This window comes from Aspergillus wentii, assembly GCF_001890725.1.
Source record: "Aspergillus wentii DTO 134E9 unplaced genomic scaffold ASPWEscaffold_7, whole genome shotgun sequence".
NCBI lineage: Eukaryota > Fungi > Ascomycota > Eurotiomycetes > Eurotiales > Aspergillaceae > Aspergillus > Aspergillus wentii.
Window position 1 is genome coordinate 642,305 of NW_024467838.1, and position 17,141 is coordinate 659,445.

At 47.5% G+C, this 17,141-nt stretch overlaps 8 protein-coding genes across 8 annotated transcripts; 6 read left to right on the plus strand and 2 right to left on the minus strand.

The window, feature by feature from the left end:
- Positions 1-206: 206 nt before the first annotated feature.
- On the plus strand, positions 207-3,230 carry ASPWEDRAFT_117496 (mismatch repair ATPase MSH1; the record flags this gene model as incomplete). Its single annotated transcript, XM_040828741.1, has 2 exons — positions 207-569; positions 636-3,230. 2 exons carry the CDS (start codon positions 207-209, stop codon positions 3,228-3,230), a joined length of 2,958 nt encoding a protein of 985 aa, XP_040685571.1.
- Positions 3,231-3,307: 77 nt separating this feature from the next.
- On the minus strand, positions 3,308-4,039 carry ASPWEDRAFT_117838 (ureidoglycolate hydrolase; the record flags this gene model as incomplete). The annotated part of the gene is made up of 1 exon (XM_040828774.1): positions 3,308-4,039. The coding sequence occupies one exon, from the start codon at positions 4,037-4,039 to the stop codon at positions 3,308-3,310; it is 732 nt and encodes a 243-aa protein (XP_040685572.1).
- Positions 4,040-6,583: 2,544 nt separating this feature from the next.
- ASPWEDRAFT_175216 (uncharacterized protein) lies at positions 6,584-6,845 on the plus strand (the record flags this gene model as incomplete). Its single annotated transcript, XM_040831330.1, has 2 exons — positions 6,584-6,699; positions 6,746-6,845. 2 exons carry the CDS (start codon positions 6,584-6,586, stop codon positions 6,843-6,845), a joined length of 216 nt encoding a protein of 71 aa, XP_040685573.1.
- A 927-nt stretch (positions 6,846-7,772) lies between these two features.
- Positions 7,773-9,492, plus strand: ASPWEDRAFT_175217 (aminoglycoside phosphotransferase family protein; the record flags this gene model as incomplete). The annotated part of the gene is made up of 3 exons (XM_040831331.1): positions 7,773-8,147; positions 8,198-8,579; positions 8,627-9,492. 3 exons carry the CDS (start codon positions 7,773-7,775, stop codon positions 9,490-9,492), a joined length of 1,623 nt encoding a protein of 540 aa, XP_040685574.1.
- Positions 9,493-10,866: 1,374 nt separating this feature from the next.
- Positions 10,867-11,126, plus strand: ASPWEDRAFT_175218 (uncharacterized protein; the record flags this gene model as incomplete). The annotated part of the gene is made up of 2 exons (XM_040831332.1): positions 10,867-10,979; positions 11,039-11,126. The coding sequence occupies 2 exons, from the start codon at positions 10,867-10,869 to the stop codon at positions 11,124-11,126; spliced, it is 201 nt and encodes a 66-aa protein (XP_040685575.1).
- Positions 11,127-12,907: 1,781 nt separating this feature from the next.
- ASPWEDRAFT_43924 (uncharacterized protein) lies at positions 12,908-13,508 on the plus strand. Its single transcript, XM_040836137.1, has 2 exons — positions 12,908-13,236; positions 13,289-13,508. Exons 1-2 carry the CDS (start codon positions 13,112-13,114, stop codon positions 13,374-13,376), a joined length of 213 nt encoding a protein of 70 aa, XP_040685576.1. The 5' UTR covers positions 12,908-13,111; the 3' UTR covers positions 13,377-13,508.
- A 698-nt stretch (positions 13,509-14,206) lies between these two features.
- On the plus strand, positions 14,207-14,840 carry ASPWEDRAFT_71281 (uncharacterized protein; the record flags this gene model as incomplete). The annotated part of the gene is made up of 2 exons (XM_040839164.1): positions 14,207-14,526; positions 14,582-14,840. The coding sequence occupies one exon, from the start codon at positions 14,207-14,209 to the stop codon at positions 14,510-14,512; it is 306 nt and encodes a 101-aa protein (XP_040685577.1). The 3' UTR covers positions 14,513-14,526; positions 14,582-14,840.
- Positions 14,841-14,902: 62 nt separating this feature from the next.
- Positions 14,903-17,100, minus strand: ASPWEDRAFT_43925 (uncharacterized protein). Its single transcript, XM_040836138.1, has 3 exons — positions 16,989-17,100; positions 16,903-16,929; positions 14,903-16,839 (listed from the first exon to the last, which is right to left on the minus strand). The coding sequence occupies exons 1-3, from the start codon at positions 17,046-17,048 to the stop codon at positions 15,049-15,051; spliced, it is 1,878 nt and encodes a 625-aa protein (XP_040685578.1). The 5' UTR covers positions 17,049-17,100; the 3' UTR covers positions 14,903-15,048.
- Positions 17,101-17,141: the final 41 nt, after the last annotated feature.

Sequence of the window (17,141 nt, forward strand, 5' to 3'; positions counted from 1 at the left end):
CTCGCTCGTGAGGGGGGAGGAGTGGTGTGCAAGCTGCCGGTGTTGTTTGGAGGTTTGACGGAGAAGTCGCTGGCGAAAGTCGGCGAGGTTCTTTTCCAGATTTCAGTGGCGAAAGCGGAAGGTTTCGCGAGGGGCCTTTTTCTGCCACGTCCAGAGAAAGCAAGCCTTCCGCCAACGCGATTGTCAACAATTCGACCAGAATAATAATGCGCATAAATGGGACTCATGTTGTATCTCAGCTGATTCCATCGCGCCCGCAGCTCGCTGTCAGGCATGGCGCATTCTTCACTCATCGGTGTCATGTTCACCGAACCATCTGCCACCATGCCCGCCGTCCTCTCCTACGCGTTGGAGCTCCGGTTCCCGGTCAGCATTTCGACAGAAGAGGTGCAAAGACAAAATCTACAGTGAAGCTGAAGGATATTCCGCAAGGAGCGTTAAAGCTGGAGCCATATGACAATGGAACGGATGAAGCGCCTCGATACCCCACGGTTCTCCAGGGACACAGGAACAATATGCAGAAGTTCAGGAACTGCGTCGTTTTGACGAGAGTAGGAGGCTTCTACGAGGTACGAACTGGGTTGAAGTCTAAGCCTAGATGTGTGGAATAGGTTAATAATACCTGACCTGAATAGTTGTACTTTGAGCAAGCTGAAGAATTAGCAGCATCGCTCAACATTAAGCTTGCCTCCCGGAGAACCAGTGCTGGGCCGGTGCCCATGGCCGGGTTTCCTTACTTCCAGTTAGATCGCTTCCTGAAAATTCTTGTCCAAGATCTCAACAAGTACGTGGCTATCAGCGAGGAGTTTGCAAACGGTGCAGAAGATAAAGCACGATCGGGTGGTCTTCTCTTTGATCGCAAGGTGGCCAGGATTATTACACCTGGGACATTGATCGATGAGAAGTTTATGGATCCTACGGAGAACAACTTTTTGCTGGCAGTGTACCTCGATGTTCCGGCGTTGAAAGCACAATTGGAGCGGCAGGATGGATCATCGGAGCAACACGTATTGTCGTCTGCATCACAGCACGTAGGCTTGTCATGGCTGGACCTGTCAACCGGTGATTTCTTCACGCAGCACACAACGGCACAGATGCTCCCATCCGCCATTGCCAGGATCGGGGCTCGCGAAATCCTCGTGGACCAGAAACTTCAAGACTTGGTTGGACAGGAGCTGCAGCTGCTTCTTGGGCAGGAACATCGGTTGCTTACCTTCTTCCAGCTCCCTCAAAAGGTTGCCCCAATGTCAGAATGGAGTTCTATGCTGGAAACACCAATTCCTACCAAGGCCATCGATTCCTTCACGGTTGAAGAAGTTGCTGCTGGCTATAGTCTATTGGAGTACATTCGGGTTCAGTTACAGCGGTCAGATATGAAACTTCAGCCTCCCCGTCGTCGCCACTTGGATGAATCGATGAGTATTGATCGGAATAGCTTGAGGGGATTGGAGATTGTAGAAACTGCTCGAGACGGGTTTGGGAAGGGCAGTTTACTTCATGCTGTCCGGCGAACCTCTACTAAAAGTGGGGCCCGCTTGCTGAGAGATCGTTTAACATCTCCTTCTACTTCGCTACATGTTATCAATGAACGGCTTGATCTCGTCTCCTCATTCATGGAAGAGGAAGACCTACGTGATGGTGTTACGCAGTTGCTGAAACGCAGCTATGACGCCCAGCGCTTGGTTCAAAAGTTCACTCTAGGCCGGGGAGATCCAGATGATTTGATTTGCCTTTCTAGAGCGATAGAAGCTTCAAAGGAGATTAAGCGGGTTTTATCATATGCAAGCTCGGGATCCAATTCGCAGGTGAATGAAAGCCTGGCCACCATGGTTGATCGACTTCATCTCGATGGGCCTAGTGTGTTGGCAGATCGTATCTCGGCCGCCATTGATGAGGAGGGTCTGCTACAGAAGCAGCGCATTGAAGATGACACCGCTGCTGAAGCGGCAATGCTGGCGCAAAAAGTGACCATCGACGAAGGCATGCCAGGGGATCTTGAGTCTTTACCAAAGAAAGTGAAAAGCAAAAACAATGAGCGTACAGGATCAGATGATGGTGGAGCTGTTGACACTTGGGTCATGAGAAGTGATGCAAGCCCGGCTTTACGTAAACTTCATCGGTCACTTGAAAAGCTTCATGATGATAGGGCAGCGCTGACTCAACGTCTTCGCGACTATGTGGGTTCATCAGCCATTTCACTCAAATGGACACCTGGACTGGGGCATATCTGTCACGTCAAAGGGGCCAAGGTTTCCCAGCAATCTCTTGAGGAGCTAGGCGTGACGCGGAATGTCTCATCGACAAAGTCTACTAGATCGTTCTATCTCCCGGCATGGACAGAACTGGGTGGTCAGATGGACCAAGTCAAGCTCCAAATACGTCAGGAAGAGAACGCGATTTTCGAAAGTCTACGTCGCGAGGTGATTCTGAACTTGGTCAAGATCCGACGCAACGCAGCCGTGATGGACGAACTGGACGTGGCATGTTCATTTGCAACACTAGCTCAAGAACAACATCTCGTGCGACCTACGATGAACAAGGGAACCTCGCACAAGATCGTTGGAGGACGACACCCAACAGTCAAGCTGGGACTGGAAGAACAAGGACGCAAGTTCGTCAGCAATGATTGCTTCATAGGCGACCCAGAACGAATCTGGCTCATCACCGGTCCCAACATGGCGGGCAAAAGCACCTTTCTCCGACAGAACGCGTTGATCACGATCCTCGCGCAGGTGGGATCATTTGTCCCTGCAGCTTACGCCGAGATAGGCATTGTGGATCAGATCTTCAGCCGGATTGGCGCAGCCGACGATCTCTTCCGAGACCAGTCCACGTTCATGGTGGAGATGCTTGAAACAGCCGCGATTCTGAAGCAAGCCACGGCGCGATCGTTTGTGATTATGGACGAGGTCGGACGGGGGACGACGCCGGAGGATGGCACGGCAGTCAGTTTCGCGTGTCTGCACCATCTGCATTATCGCAATAAATGCCGGACGTTGTTTGCCACTCACTTCCACGCTCTGGCTGATATGACGGATGACTTTGATAGTTTGGGGAGGTACTGTACCGATGTGAAGGAGACTGCGTCTGGGACGTTTTCATTCATCCACCGACTGCGGAAGGGGGTGAATCGCGAATCGCACGCCTTGAAGGTAGCACAGCTGGCAGGATTACCCAAGGAGACGATTGAGATGGCGCGACGAGTGCGGATGTATCATAGTGTACAATAGCGAACATAAACCTTGACATAACAACATATCATACATTCATAATCTGACTTGACTTTCACCTCAGCAATAGCAGCACTCTATAATTTAGCTCTCTCGCCACCCTTCAATCCCACCACAATTCCCTCCCCGAACTCCGCCTCCTGACAATCCTCCTCATCAACCCCATTCGCAAACTGCACAACGACAAAATCCACCCGTCTCCCCCCCAACACCACCATCGGCGCATGCCAAGTACCAACCCCATACGTAACGGCCTGACCCCCCGTGGCCAGAAACGCCTTCATATTCTTCAAATCCGGCGGGTCACGAATCGTCACACTCCCCCCACCAGCAGTCGTAGCCGTCACCGTCTCGCCTTTCAACGACGGCGCAACAATCACGAGAAACTTCGGTTCATCTTCCCCGGCAGCGCTCAAATCAATCGGCGTAAACGTCTGCGTGGTAAACGGGTGTCGCTCGAGAATCCGCACATCAAACACCTTCTCCCCTTGCGCGGCTCGTAACGTCCTCGGAAAACAAGCAAACATGCTCATTCTCGCTGCGGAGGCCTTTCCGCTGGCGCACTTCCGACTCGCATATTCATCGAGAACCGGCGATATAGGGCTATATTTCAGCGCGGAGGACTGGTTCGCGAGGGCCGGGGCCGGAGCGTGGTGCTGCGCGGGGAGAGAAGACAGATCGGCCGGGGCGGCGGTGAGGGTGCGGGGGATTGGGGGGATGATGGCGGTGCCGAAGGGGGCGAAGGCGGAGGGGGTGAGAGGTTCGGGGGTGAGGTGGAGGGAGGGAGTGGATGGGAGGATTGGTGCCATGATGTCCACTTGATTGATGGTAGATATGTGATGAGGAGGAGGATGGTGGTTGGAGAGAGTGGGTGGATGGTTGTTATAAGGGTGTCTTTCGGAGGGCGCCGTTATCGACGCTAAGATCCGGAGGGGGCCGTCAATGATGCATGCATATATTCTTATTCAGTCATTTTATACTATTTTATATTGAGCTGTATACTTGTGTTTGAAATGCAGTTTATTGAATGGATATATAATTATTATCAGTAATACTATAAGGTATTGATGTCATTGGAGAATGAATGGACGGGACTCTAGCGCCAGTATATATCACATCAACACAAGACCCATTGAACGACTAACAAAAGCCAAGACATAAACCAAGAATAAAAACCGGCATACTATTCGTCTCTCAATGGCAGAAAATAGCCCAAACGAACCAATTAGCTTGTATACGATTTTCTGCGTCTGCCCAATCCAACCCTACCTAGGTAGGTTGTACTCTCAGCGGAAGTGAACCACAGCCTCGCTGGCAAAACCAACACAAAAAAGCGTAGAAAAGTGCAGAAAAACACAACCAGCGCTCAGAGTGCGCCCGGCACTAATGGAGGTGATTTTACTCGAGACTATAGAAAAATCTTCCGTTGTAGACAGTAGACACAGCAAAGTGGCAGTGTCGATCTGCGTCAACGTCGCATATCGCGTGATGAGATTCAGCTGCATTGAGGCGCCCCAATGTGACGGGGGATTTCCCAAACTGGAGTCGGTCAATATGGATACTAGAGCAAAGGTGGAGTGTTCTGTTGAAGATAGATGCCAGGCCGAGTTGGGATGGAGGAGTCTGCGTTGGCCAGCAATCAAGAATTCGCCACCAGCCAGCCTGGCGAGTCAGGGAGTTCTTCACTTGACGCCATTGTTGGTCGCATGGTTCGCAGACCGTATGCAGGTGAGATGAAGGAGAGAACAAAAGGGAAACTGACTTCAGCAGGCAACTGAATAGGACCGAAAGTGAAGCATCATTCTATTTGAGAAACACAGCCTAAGCCTGTGTGGGATGTCTATCAGACTCCCTTGTCACTCAGATCCAGAGATTCAAGATCCAGAATATTGCACAAATTACAAAACACCAGACATCTGAGTCGAATATCGAGATCAGTTACGAAAAACATAATTGACGCTGCGACGTGTATCCTTATAAGGGGATCGAGGACACCCAGGCTGGGTGAAACCCTGAAACAGCCCCCTGTCAGCCTGTCTGATTGGGAGTTCAGCTTCAACACCGCTTTTTTGGATACTCGTGAACGTCAAGTATCCAGGAGAAGAGCATTCATTAATGCCTGTTTCCCTTCATCTGGTGTTTGTCAGTTGGGCTATCTGGAATAAATATAATGATGGCTCTCCCTCGTAGTTCTGATGGACTTTAAAAATATTCTATCCTCACTCCCCACTATACATACATACATCTGAACAACTGAACAGTACCCCATCATGCCTACCAGACAAAACAACGACGCATTCAGCACAAAAGCCCAGCGAGGCAGTCAAGTGGATGACAGGGTCTCCGACCCATTTGACGATAACGACACTACAAACCAGTAAATTCAGACCCCCCGATCAGTTTGAAAATACCCTAACCATCCAGAACGACTTTCCCCTCTGAGTCCGAACGCGAGGCCGACTTCGCAGGAATCGGTGCCCACAGTCCGAGTAACCCAGCGACAACGGCGGACCAGTTGGAAATCGACGAGGAAGAGCAGTAGAGATGGATGCCTGGTGGCACAGACAGAATACACAGGCTGGATCTTGTGCAGGAGAAACGTGAATAATTAATAATTAGAGAGCCTGATGCTTTAATAATGTCTATGATCTACAAGGAGCACTATGCCTTGTCGAGTAAATGATAATATCGTTTATTATTATGTTGTAAAGATGGATCAAGACAGCCTAGCAATATGAAATATCCAAACATACGAAAAAGAAAAGAAAGCTAACAAAAGCAAAACAACCGACAGACAAAAGAAATTATATAAAAAGTGAAGAATGGGGCAAAAGTATAGTGGACCCATCAAAGCCCCCGGAAAAGCGACCCAATCTCCCCGACGACAAAGTACTGAGCTACATACAGAGATTGCTGATCGAACTGCTGATCGGATCGAATCCGCCGTTTGGGGAGAAATTGCATCCAGGGTCAAAGCGATTCGATCTGCTGCTTGTGATTCATCCAGTCCAGCTAGTCAGGGATCGGCCTATCATCTTCCTGGATGGTACCGCGGCAGTGAATCCGCGAGATGGGACTTTTGCTGTCTGCCATGCTGAAGTACAGCACAGATACTGATGAAACAAACAAATAGCCAGCAGGGATGCAAAAATCCTATACCATCACGACTACAATGGATAGGCAGACACCTTGAGGGCAGAAAGAGATAGGAGAATTGTCAGCTTGTCAGTATTTGTAGATATAAAAGGATGTCCTCACTATGCTTCTACCCCATAAGTCAGATCAGTCCTCAGTCTCAGTCCATTCCGTTTATTCTATCTACATTCCATACAACACACTCTATCAACTACAAGATGCCTCCCAAAACCGAGAGAAAGTTTGGAAACTGCAGCACAAAAGCACACAACGGCAGCCAAACCTCCGACCACGAAGATGTCTTTATACCGACCGAGAAGCCTTCTCCAATCCAGTATGACCTTCATGCTGCACCTCCTGCACCATACTAACTCTACCAGAACTTCATTCCCACAAAACCCAGCCGAAAGACAACAGCAAGACCTGCTCGGAGTTGGATCCAAGGCCGAATCAACCTGGTCGGCATGGTACAAGGCTTGATGAAATGCGCCAGCAGAAGAGCAATAGACGATACATTGACGGTGTCGTAGTGTTGCACGGGGATGGCGTTGGTACTTTTGCATACATGTTACACACTTTTGTATTTATCGAGCGGAATTATAAGTACTCGGATTAAATAAACTAAGTACATGCATCTGCACCCATCCATATCATGTATCTATCGTCGTACTTGTGACGGGGAACCGGACTGTGTTACCATGTATGCATGCAGGAATTGCCTCCTGCAGGTACATTTGGCCAAAGGGTATACGAGATATAGAGTAATAATATCATTAATTATCAAATACGTACTCAGTTTGTACGACTCATGACTCGTAAGCCACGAGAGTCTCATCTAACTTTGTCTGCACATAATTTCTGCCCCAGTTGCTTGCGTCCAGAATCCACCGGAAAAGGGGGAAATTAAAGAATCGAAGCGAAATGAAAAGAAAACAAAGAAGAAAAAGACAGCAAAAAAGCGGTGGCAATCCCTGCACCTCCTGCAACGCACTGACAAGCTCAGCCTGATAGACAACACCAGCTGACTACAGCGTCAAAAGTACCACATTACTCAAACACCCAACACTCCGGCTTCTCCCGTAGTTCTTCATTTCAAATATACCCTAAATCATCTATCCAAACTCTACTCCAGCGGTTCGGATGCAGATCCCCCGGCGATCGCCATCAGCCTCATGAGACCTCCGGGGTGACGTGGCTGTCTATTGTTTTGGATTTGTTGGGATTGCGAATTGCGATCAGAGCACGAGGTTGGCTTGAATGGGCGTTGTGCAGGAATTGGGGCTTTGACCTTGTTGATCTGTCCATCTGTCTATGTAGATAGGTATAGCATTGTCTGATATAGCTCTGTGGTGTCATGTGATCTGCCCCTTAGCAACTTCATCTGACAGTCTCTTCTCAACAACCATCATGCAGCGTTTCAGGAGAGCATTCCACCTCCTGCCCAGGGCGCAGGCTAGGCTAGCTTCCTCTTCAGCCCTGAAATCAGATACCCAGACTCGACCAGATGACTTCTTTCACTATACCTCCGGCCGTTGGCTGTTCGACGAACAGCAACAGTTGGCAAAAAGACACGTCAAATTCAATCCCCAAGCCCTCCAGAAAGTGGCTGGCCAACTGCGCAACACTCAATGTGTCCAAATGACCAAACTCCCCGAGGGGATGCATAACAAGGTCTTTTCCTTGAAGATGGAGAATGGCGAGGAGATACTCGCCAGAATCCCAAATCCTAATGCTGGTCATCCGCGATGCGTGGTCTCGAGTGAAGTGGCTACGCTTGATTTTGTAGGTATACTACATCTCTACACTCTGAGTCTATCAAACTGACTCGATAGCTTCGCAGTATCCTTGGTTTACCCGTTCCTACAGTCTTGGATTGGAGCTCTGTTTCGAATCCAGTGGGTGCTGCGTACATTCTCATGGAGAAAGCAAAAGGCCGTCAGCTGAGTGAGGTCCGGGATACCATGTCCACAGCCCAGAAATTCGGTTTGGTAAAGAGGTTGGTAGAGATTGAGAGACGGCTGGTGAGCACCAGGTTTGCACGCCATGGTAGTCTGTACTACAAGGACAGCTATCCAGATGGGAACGACATTTTGGATTCGACTGAGATGCCTAAATCGGAGATGAAAGCTATCTCAAAGTTTGTAGTAGGACCAACCACAGAGATATCCTTCTGGGAGGATGAAAGACGTGAACTTGACATTGATCGTGGCCCATGTACGTTTCCACACTCCACACAGTGGCAAAGCTGACAGTATGAACAGGGAAAACAACAGAGGAATACCTTACGGCTATTGCACATCGCGAGATTGCTGTTATCCGAAAACTTAACGCCACTTCCTGCCTGGATAAAGCATCACCTGAGAAACATATCCAACTCCTTGAACAATTCATGACTGTGCTACCGTATATACTCCCTTTCGAAGACGTTTCCAATCCTGTTCTTCTACACCATGATCTTCACACAGAAAATATTTTCGTCGATGAAACCGATCATACAAAAGTATCCAGCATAATTGATTGGCAGGAAGTGTACGCAGCTCCATTATTTCTACAAGCACGGTTTCCATCAGTATTTGACTGCGATGATCCATATCCATGGGGTATTATCAAGCCAGAACTGCCCGATGATTTTGACATTCTTTCACAGCCCGAGAAGAATATGGAGGAAGAGAGACTTGACAGGTTACGACTAAAGAAATTTTACGAAATAGCATCGAGGAAATTCAACCCAGCTCTTGTCCAGGCTATGGATGCCATGGCAGATGGGGATGATCCGACGACATTCATCTTCCATCTCATTGGACACTCGGCTGCTAATGGTCCGATTCCTCTTCAGGAGCTTCTTATACAAATACATGAAAAATGGATTCAGGTCCTAGCAAGGCGAGGAATATCAGCGCCATGTCCAATTTCATTTTCAGAAGAGGAAAGTGAGAAATATAGACAGCAGGTAGATGAATGGGCAGAGGCTTATAATGAGTTCAACAGTCTGCGAATAGAAGTCTCAGGGAAAGATGGATGGGTTTCACACGAAGAGTACGATGAAGCGATGGAAAAATTTAAGCAGAACAGGGCGAGGTTAGAAAAACTCGAAAAACGGTTAAAGGGGATTTATAGCTGTGTATAAAGCTAGCTATTCTATCAGCATGCTAAGCCTCCACAAGAAGGCTGGGTGCATGCACAGCCCAGCATGGAAGCCTGATCAACGCCACGGAAATTTCTACTCTCATCTCAGACCGATCACACTCTATCATGCGCGACATTTACCTGTCTATTCTCCACAGCCCCATCCTAACCAAGTCTTGTGCTTCGCTGTCAGACTTTACTCTCTACGGAGGCGGAAGTGATCAACTGGACAGCTGCCAAGCGCCACGTAGCTATCCCTGATAACATGATTATGATAGCTTCTTGCTTGTGTCAAGCTTTGACATCATGTTCCATCGTGATTGAGGCTGCACACTGATAAATTCAAGCCAAGTTAATTAGCACCACCTTTATAGCCGATAAGGATGGCGCTATGGATGCCTAGTTTTCGTGACTATCTTGCCGTGGAAGATGGAAGACCTGCCAGGGTTATGTATCGCTTTTTTCAACTATCAACGATCAAAGAAAGTCAGGGTGACGTCGGTTCGCATATCCACGGTACGAACATGCAGCATGCCGATGCAGTCAGTAGCCGAATCAAGTGGCGCGTGGAAAAACCAAAGCCGATGCGATGATTTGAACAGCTCTTCCCTGCCCAACACAGCCTACCATGACCTTCCCAACTTCTGTCCCTGTCAATCTTTACCACAGCCTCACCTACGCGCCAATCAGTGATAAGTCGCAATAAAACACACCGTGGACACCTCCCTGACAGTCGGAAATATCCCTGCAAGCCGAGCATGGCCTGGAAAATACCACCGATAGCTTCTACTCCTCTTGCGCCTCCGCGTCGGCTTCCTGATAGGTTTACTCCAAACAGCCGCCAGTGTCCGATTCGATGCTTCGTCTTACTGTCTAGAATCACCCACATCGTACAAAGTTTCTGGGCGGTTTGTCGCTAGAAAGTGGCATCAACAGTGGCGGTCTGGATATTTTGCATCCCATTGACGAGGTAATGGAGTGAGCGGACCCGAATGTAGCAGTTCGAATCCTTCTGGTGCACTGAATACCGCCACCTAGTAGTTGCCTTAATGGCTTTGGTCTGTAGTTGAGACTCTGCTGTGTCCAGTATAAAGAAAGCCATAACCTGCCGCGTTTGACCGGCAGTAGCATCAAGTCCCCGATATTCCGTTCTTTATAACTGGAGCATTAGATTCTAATCTCATTCCTCTCTGATTTAGGTGTTTCCGGCACTTGTATCTGCCTATCTTAATCATTTCCCGCCATCTCAACCGTCTTCTGATCACTGTCACTCCATTACCCATCTTTGTTTATTCTATAGCGTTGATATTCTATCTATTATCTGTTCCAGTCTACCAGCTGTCTAATTAATATCACTGCGCGGCTATTATCTAATATGCCTCCCTCCCAACCCAAGTCATTCAAAGGCAGTAGTACGAAGGCCTACAACGGAAGCCAGAACTTAGACCACGCTGATATATCTTTCAAAGAAAAAGATTCCAAACCCAAGTAAGTACTATACCCATGTTACTAATGCAATAAGCAACCAAGCTAATTGTGTATTCTAGAACGTCTTTCCCACAGACCCCTGCAGAGAAACAACAAGACTTTGCTGGTATTGGCCTCGGAGCTGAATCGACTTGGCATAAGCGTTGATTTGGGATTTATTTATGATGAGATGTGTTATGAATGTATTGGATAAGGGTTATGAAGATGTTTGATATTCGCCATGATTTGTGCTAGCAACATGTACTACATAGTGTCTATGTTTTATGAAATGTTCAACATGAAATAATATATTCCAGTATTAACAAGTATTCCTCTGAATATAGCACTCCACTATCGTTAGCACAGCCTCATTCTAGAACGCCCGTCGAAAAGCCTAGAAAAAGCATAATGCCAATAGCAGTTACAGTGGAAATAAGTTTCCGTGCATGCATGGACATGACGGGTATTCCTGATTCTGCAAAAATGCCAAGCGAACAGCCAGGAATGATGAGACAGAAAGAAAAATCAAGACAAGATCATCCCAGAGAGTGTTGTGCATCTTCAATAATCTGTGGCTTATGGTCGGTTCATAACGCCATTTTGGGTTAGAGCTGTTGGTGGAGAATAAAACCAGGCAATTAAGGCAACCAAAAGCAGTCAACCTTGAGTTTGAACAAGTGAACATACAAGCTGAAAGGATGCACTAGTACGATGACCAGACGGAATGTCTTTTAGGTTCCCCCCGTCCAAGGTGTTCGGCATTGCCATCGCGGCACGCAGGCATTGACGAGTAAATCAATAGATCCTGTTTGCTTATTCCAGGGGAACCCCGGAATCATACTGTTGTTCAAGACTTTGGTGTCAATTGGCTGTACACAAAGCTTGAAGCAACAATTTTATTGTTTCATCTTTATTTATTTTCCTTGGCTTGCTCAGCTTCCGACCTCCACTGCATTGCAGGTACTTGGAAGGTCATTGTTAAATTCCTTTAGTGCATACATAACCATGCATGTGCAATTATCATATTGCTCTCTTGGCTAACTATGTTATCACAACTTGGAATGAACAACAAGAGAGATAGAGCTAGAGCACAGATAGAAGCGCCCAAGAACCAGCGGTGATACTGACACCCGTCATCCCTGAAAATCCCAACGCACAGACAAACTCTCCCAGGCAGCTTCATTCTCACTCTGGCGGGTAGAAGAGTCGTTGCCACTGAACAGCCACTGAATTGGTGTTTAATCTCGCCATCATAGCACCTATCACCAGCAAACTACCAATGGTCGACTGACTTAGGGGTACCTTCCTCACTTCCGCGCGTCTAGCTCCGCGAGAAGCGCATGCCAGACACACCGAGCCAATCCCATCGTGGAATAGAATGAGGAGCTTCTCTTCACACTATCTATCCTTGCATCCCCTGGATGAACTATTGAAGTGGAGTGCCCATATCTTTATTTTTAGGGGGCGATCTCTCTTGTACCTCTTCTCGCTGACTGGTTTACTTTCACACATCGTTACGGACGTTGCTGCGTAATGCTGCCTCTGTCTGCCCTTCAGAGCGCCGACTCGTTCCATATTTGATGGAACTAGTTGCTGCTTGCCCAATACCGGGTAATAGAAGATGCTCCACTAATTCTCTGATGCCAGCGAACACCTCCGAGGCTCCATCTGCTTGAAATATACAGTACTACAGGGCTAGACCGGAAAAGTCAACAGAATTGTGGCTTGAAAGTACCCACCATGACGAACGGCATCGATGGCTCATGTCAAATGATCAGACAATCCGTCAATGATGAGCGACCAGGCCTTCGGAGTAGATAAAACATTATCTTAATACATGGTAATATTGAGTCTGGTGAGCTGATCTCCTGTGCTGGAAAATGGCATCTTCAATGTATAAATGTCGTCCTCTTCGCCTTATTGACAGCCGGATATATTCATCACACACTGTCTTGACTACTTCGTCTATACTGGCACCTTTTGCCATTTGTCACTCTTATTACGCATCTTGGTGCGTCTCCGAGCCACTGTCATCTGGTCGTCACTATTCTATCGTTCCTTAGCCAGAAACTATACCTCATTCATTTCCCTCTTTTGGCACTGCGGTCATTAACCCACTACCTGCATTCGCTCTTAATATACCAGCAATCAACATGCCTTCGCGCCCCCAGCCTGAGAGGAATCTCGGCAATGCCAGTGTAAAGGCGCAGAATGGAAGTCAAACATCTGACTATACTGATACTCTGCTGAAGCGTGAGGGGAATGACTCTAAACCTCGGTAAGTACTCCACCGTGAAGTCCACCTAACAGGTAGGTAATAACCATATTAGAACATCCTTCCCACAGACATCTGCAGAAAAGCAGCAGGACCTTGCGGGGATTGGCCGGGGAGCTGAATCGACTTGGTGCAAGCATTAATATGGGTATGAACTTATGATAAGATGTATTAGGCATGTATTGGGATAAAGGTTTACAGGGAGAGAATTGGATATATTCGGAATTATTTCATACAGCACATAATGCATTGGCCTGACCCTTTTGCTATTCTACCCCCAATCAATTTATTAAATTTGATGTTTATTAACTGGCAAATTTTAAGATATCTAGCTTGAGGGATGATGTGGATGCCTCAGGTTGATTGCTGCCGTGTGACCTCGCCTATGATTATTTATCTCAACTATAGGACTACGAATGAAGCTATTCAGAATATATTTACATCGTCTACAGCGATGTCTTTATATATCTGTACCGGATATCCACATCACGGAGTTAGCATGGCCTTTGCATCATCATAATATGGAGTGCCTCTTTAGTCCGGGGACGTCCACCACCTATTTATCCCAATATTCAATATCTCACGATGAAAACCCTATATCAAGACCGACGCCTCCCTCTACCTCGGCTGTTTATATTTCTTTTGATATCGATCATCGTGCTTATACCAGATAGGGTGTCGATTAGCTTCGCCAAGAGAGATCGCCAGCAATACGAGAAGCTAGCAGAAAACACGAGCACTTAATCTGAGATACATCTATAGCTCTGAGTCGCTAGACTGCTTTCGAATACAATCTGCGAGAAAGCTTCGTGTTGTAGTTAAAAATATGCAGCAACGGATCTCTACACTACACCCCCAAATACTATAAATATAGGCATCCCGCAGTCGTTCTTTTCTATCTTCCTTCCATTCTCATCGACATTCCTTCTCTTTACTTACCTCTAATCTTCCATCCTCGAACCCATCCAACAAAATGAAGTTCCTTTCTACCGTCGGTCTCTTCGTCCTCGGCTGCGCCATGTCCGCCGACGCATTCAGCCTCTACTACGATGGCAAGACAATTGTCCACGACGCGCGACGACAGATCTTCCCCTGCCAGAAACAGACCTTCAAGGAAGGCAACAACCTTTCCTTCTTCAACAGTAACGTTGACTTGGCCGACAATTGCCACCTCACGCTCTACGATGACTCGGAGTGCAAGAAAATCGCTGGGTCATCATATGGAGAATGGCGGAAGAAGTTGAGCCAGAATGTTTACTCCTGGAGTTATACCTGCTAGATTGCTTTGGATAGGTAGGCTACTGCAATGCGTACTCTCTTAGAAGTTTGTGATACTCATGGATTATAGGAACTCGACATATCGGGGAAATTCTGGCGTGTGATTGTGGGATTTGTGTTTTTCTTGATAGTCCTATCAAAATTCAATTAGATCATCTAAACATGACTCTCTTGACCTTTCCCGGCTCAATAAAGAGGAAACCATGATATATGGTTACTAGTCATTATGTTGTTTTGCTTAGATTAGCCATATTTGATATTGGCGAAGTGAAATATCAAAGATATAGCAATGCCTTCTTTCTGGCTGTAGAAATCTATCAAGGCTGGCTTGTTTAATTCATTCAGAAACTTGGCCCGATCGAACCCTACAGCTCGAGACCAATAATAAGCTCTCAGCCAAGATCTTTTATATGCAATGCTAACCTACACAGTGGAATGCCTAGCCTATTAATTGAGTGACAATAAAATAATACTCTTTAGCTTAAAGCCATGGTATTTTGAGACAGGTTGTATTGACGTATGTTAGGTATCTATAAATCAGAGCGTTGCAGACCCATTGTCCTCGCCCACTGTCCAAAAAATATAATCAGGCTGATTAAAGTCCCAACATTCGAATGGATGCTGTAAGGCCATTTGTTCCAACTCGTGATCCGGAGGGACCGTAAAAGAATTCAAGTTTGAAAAGATTTCTTCGTTTTCAGCTCCAGTGCCACCAATTGGCTCTTTGCTAGCCTTCTGAGAATCAGAAGGGGAATAATCTCCATCGGTGTCTTCTTTGTCGGCATTGTCACTCCCCGCTATTCCCGAGTCAGAGGCCTCGACAGTGCTCTCCGAATAAAAGGAAGGATACAACAGCGGCCCTCCCGACTGCTGTGGAGAGTGGAACTGACTTTGTCGCCTTTCGCTCAGGACGCGATGAAACACTTGAGCGTGGGTGGTGTACATGAGACGATCAAACTCTTCAATATTGACACCTCGCATTGCCTGGGGAATAGCATACTGAATTGCAGTCCGCACGGCAGCGGGCGCTCCATCCAGGAATGCCTCTCGCACGATGTTGACTTCCGCTGATTCAGTAGAATCGAGATATGGACTCTCCGGTAGTTTGTCCCCGGGGAACAAAATACCGTAGATCTCATTCCACTTGTCTATGTCTGTCCTACCCTTACTCCGCCTGCCTAACATTCGTAGTTTCTCTGCAGTCGCGCATATCCACTCAATCTGTGGTTTCACAGAACAGCTGTTGTCACGAACGTGGGAATCGCGCTCTCTCTCATACTTGAAGACTGCCGAGCACCGTGGGCAGTATATCGGGGGTTTGTGCTTCCTGTTTATATGAAACTTGACACGAGATGGTGTCTCGTGGTCCGACATTCCACAGAGCTTAAAGCTATTCGGGTGTCGTTTAAAGAATGGACAGGCGAAACGCCGTGGCGCAGGCTCCAAAGATCGCGGTTTCTTGACAGGCTGTGAAGGATCGAAACGATCATCATCATCATCATCATCATCATCATTTTTGTCTTCATTGCTACCCCTGTCCCCTGAAATCTGGTCGGCCTTGCGCTTTCCCTTTGAGGTAGAACGGCTCCTGGAGTCTCGACTTGAGCTAAACTGCGAGCGACACGGTGTGTTGTTCGCTGACCCTGTGCCATTCCTTGAGCGAGTATAGGTGACTTGCCGATATATTAACCAAAACAAGCAATTGGCATATAGCATCTTTAATTGGTGAGTCATTGACGGAGAAAGACTCTCCTCCAGGGGTACATGCTGTTCGTCCCCGCCAAAAATTGAGTCACTTTCTCCGTATATTGCGGAGTCTCCTGAGTCTGTGGTACCACTGTCAGATTTCGGGATATCATATTCAGAGCTGATTTCAGTAGGGGTCGGTAAGGATAAGGGGCTATCTCGCGGGCCCAGCCTAGTGCTATTGTGTAACACAGCCTTTGGCGACTCCTTGAAGGAATTCATGGCACGATGGCAGCTGCCCGGTTCTGTCCCGGTGCTGGCCTTTTCGTCTTCACTACAGCCCTCGGCTGCAGGTTCCAGACCATGGACTTCCGGATCGGGGGATGGCTCAGCTGAGCTGGGCTCGCCAGTCTCTTTATCCAACCTGTGCCAATTCATTTCTGGAGCTCCTGCGATGAGAAAGGGCGATTCCGTTATGGATATGGCTGAATCATGCGATGCCTCAAAGCGTCCATGGTTTGAGAAACTGTTTTTCGCTGGACTGGCTCCTAGCGGTTTGGAGTGTGTGGGCTTCGGTTGAAAATCAGTCAGTGGAAGAGGCTCATGCAATGCTGTAATCTCGCCGGATGAGTCCTGGCTGTCCTATATCAAATCAGTTAGATGTTATAGCCCTATATCCTGACCACCCCTTTGAAAATAACGTACCATGGTCTTGTTGGATGATGATGGCATCTGTAGGGTATTTATTAGGAGGATTGGACAAGAAAAAGCTTAAAGGAGGAATAACATACACTGCCGTACCCCTCATCCTCTAACTGTGTGTCTGGCTGCAGCCCAGATAATGGATCCATCTTGAGGAGTGGTCAAAGCCTTTTCTGGTTGCGCTTCGGAGATGGAAACTGCGATAGAGAAATGAAAGGAATTTCCATTTATTTAAACATCAT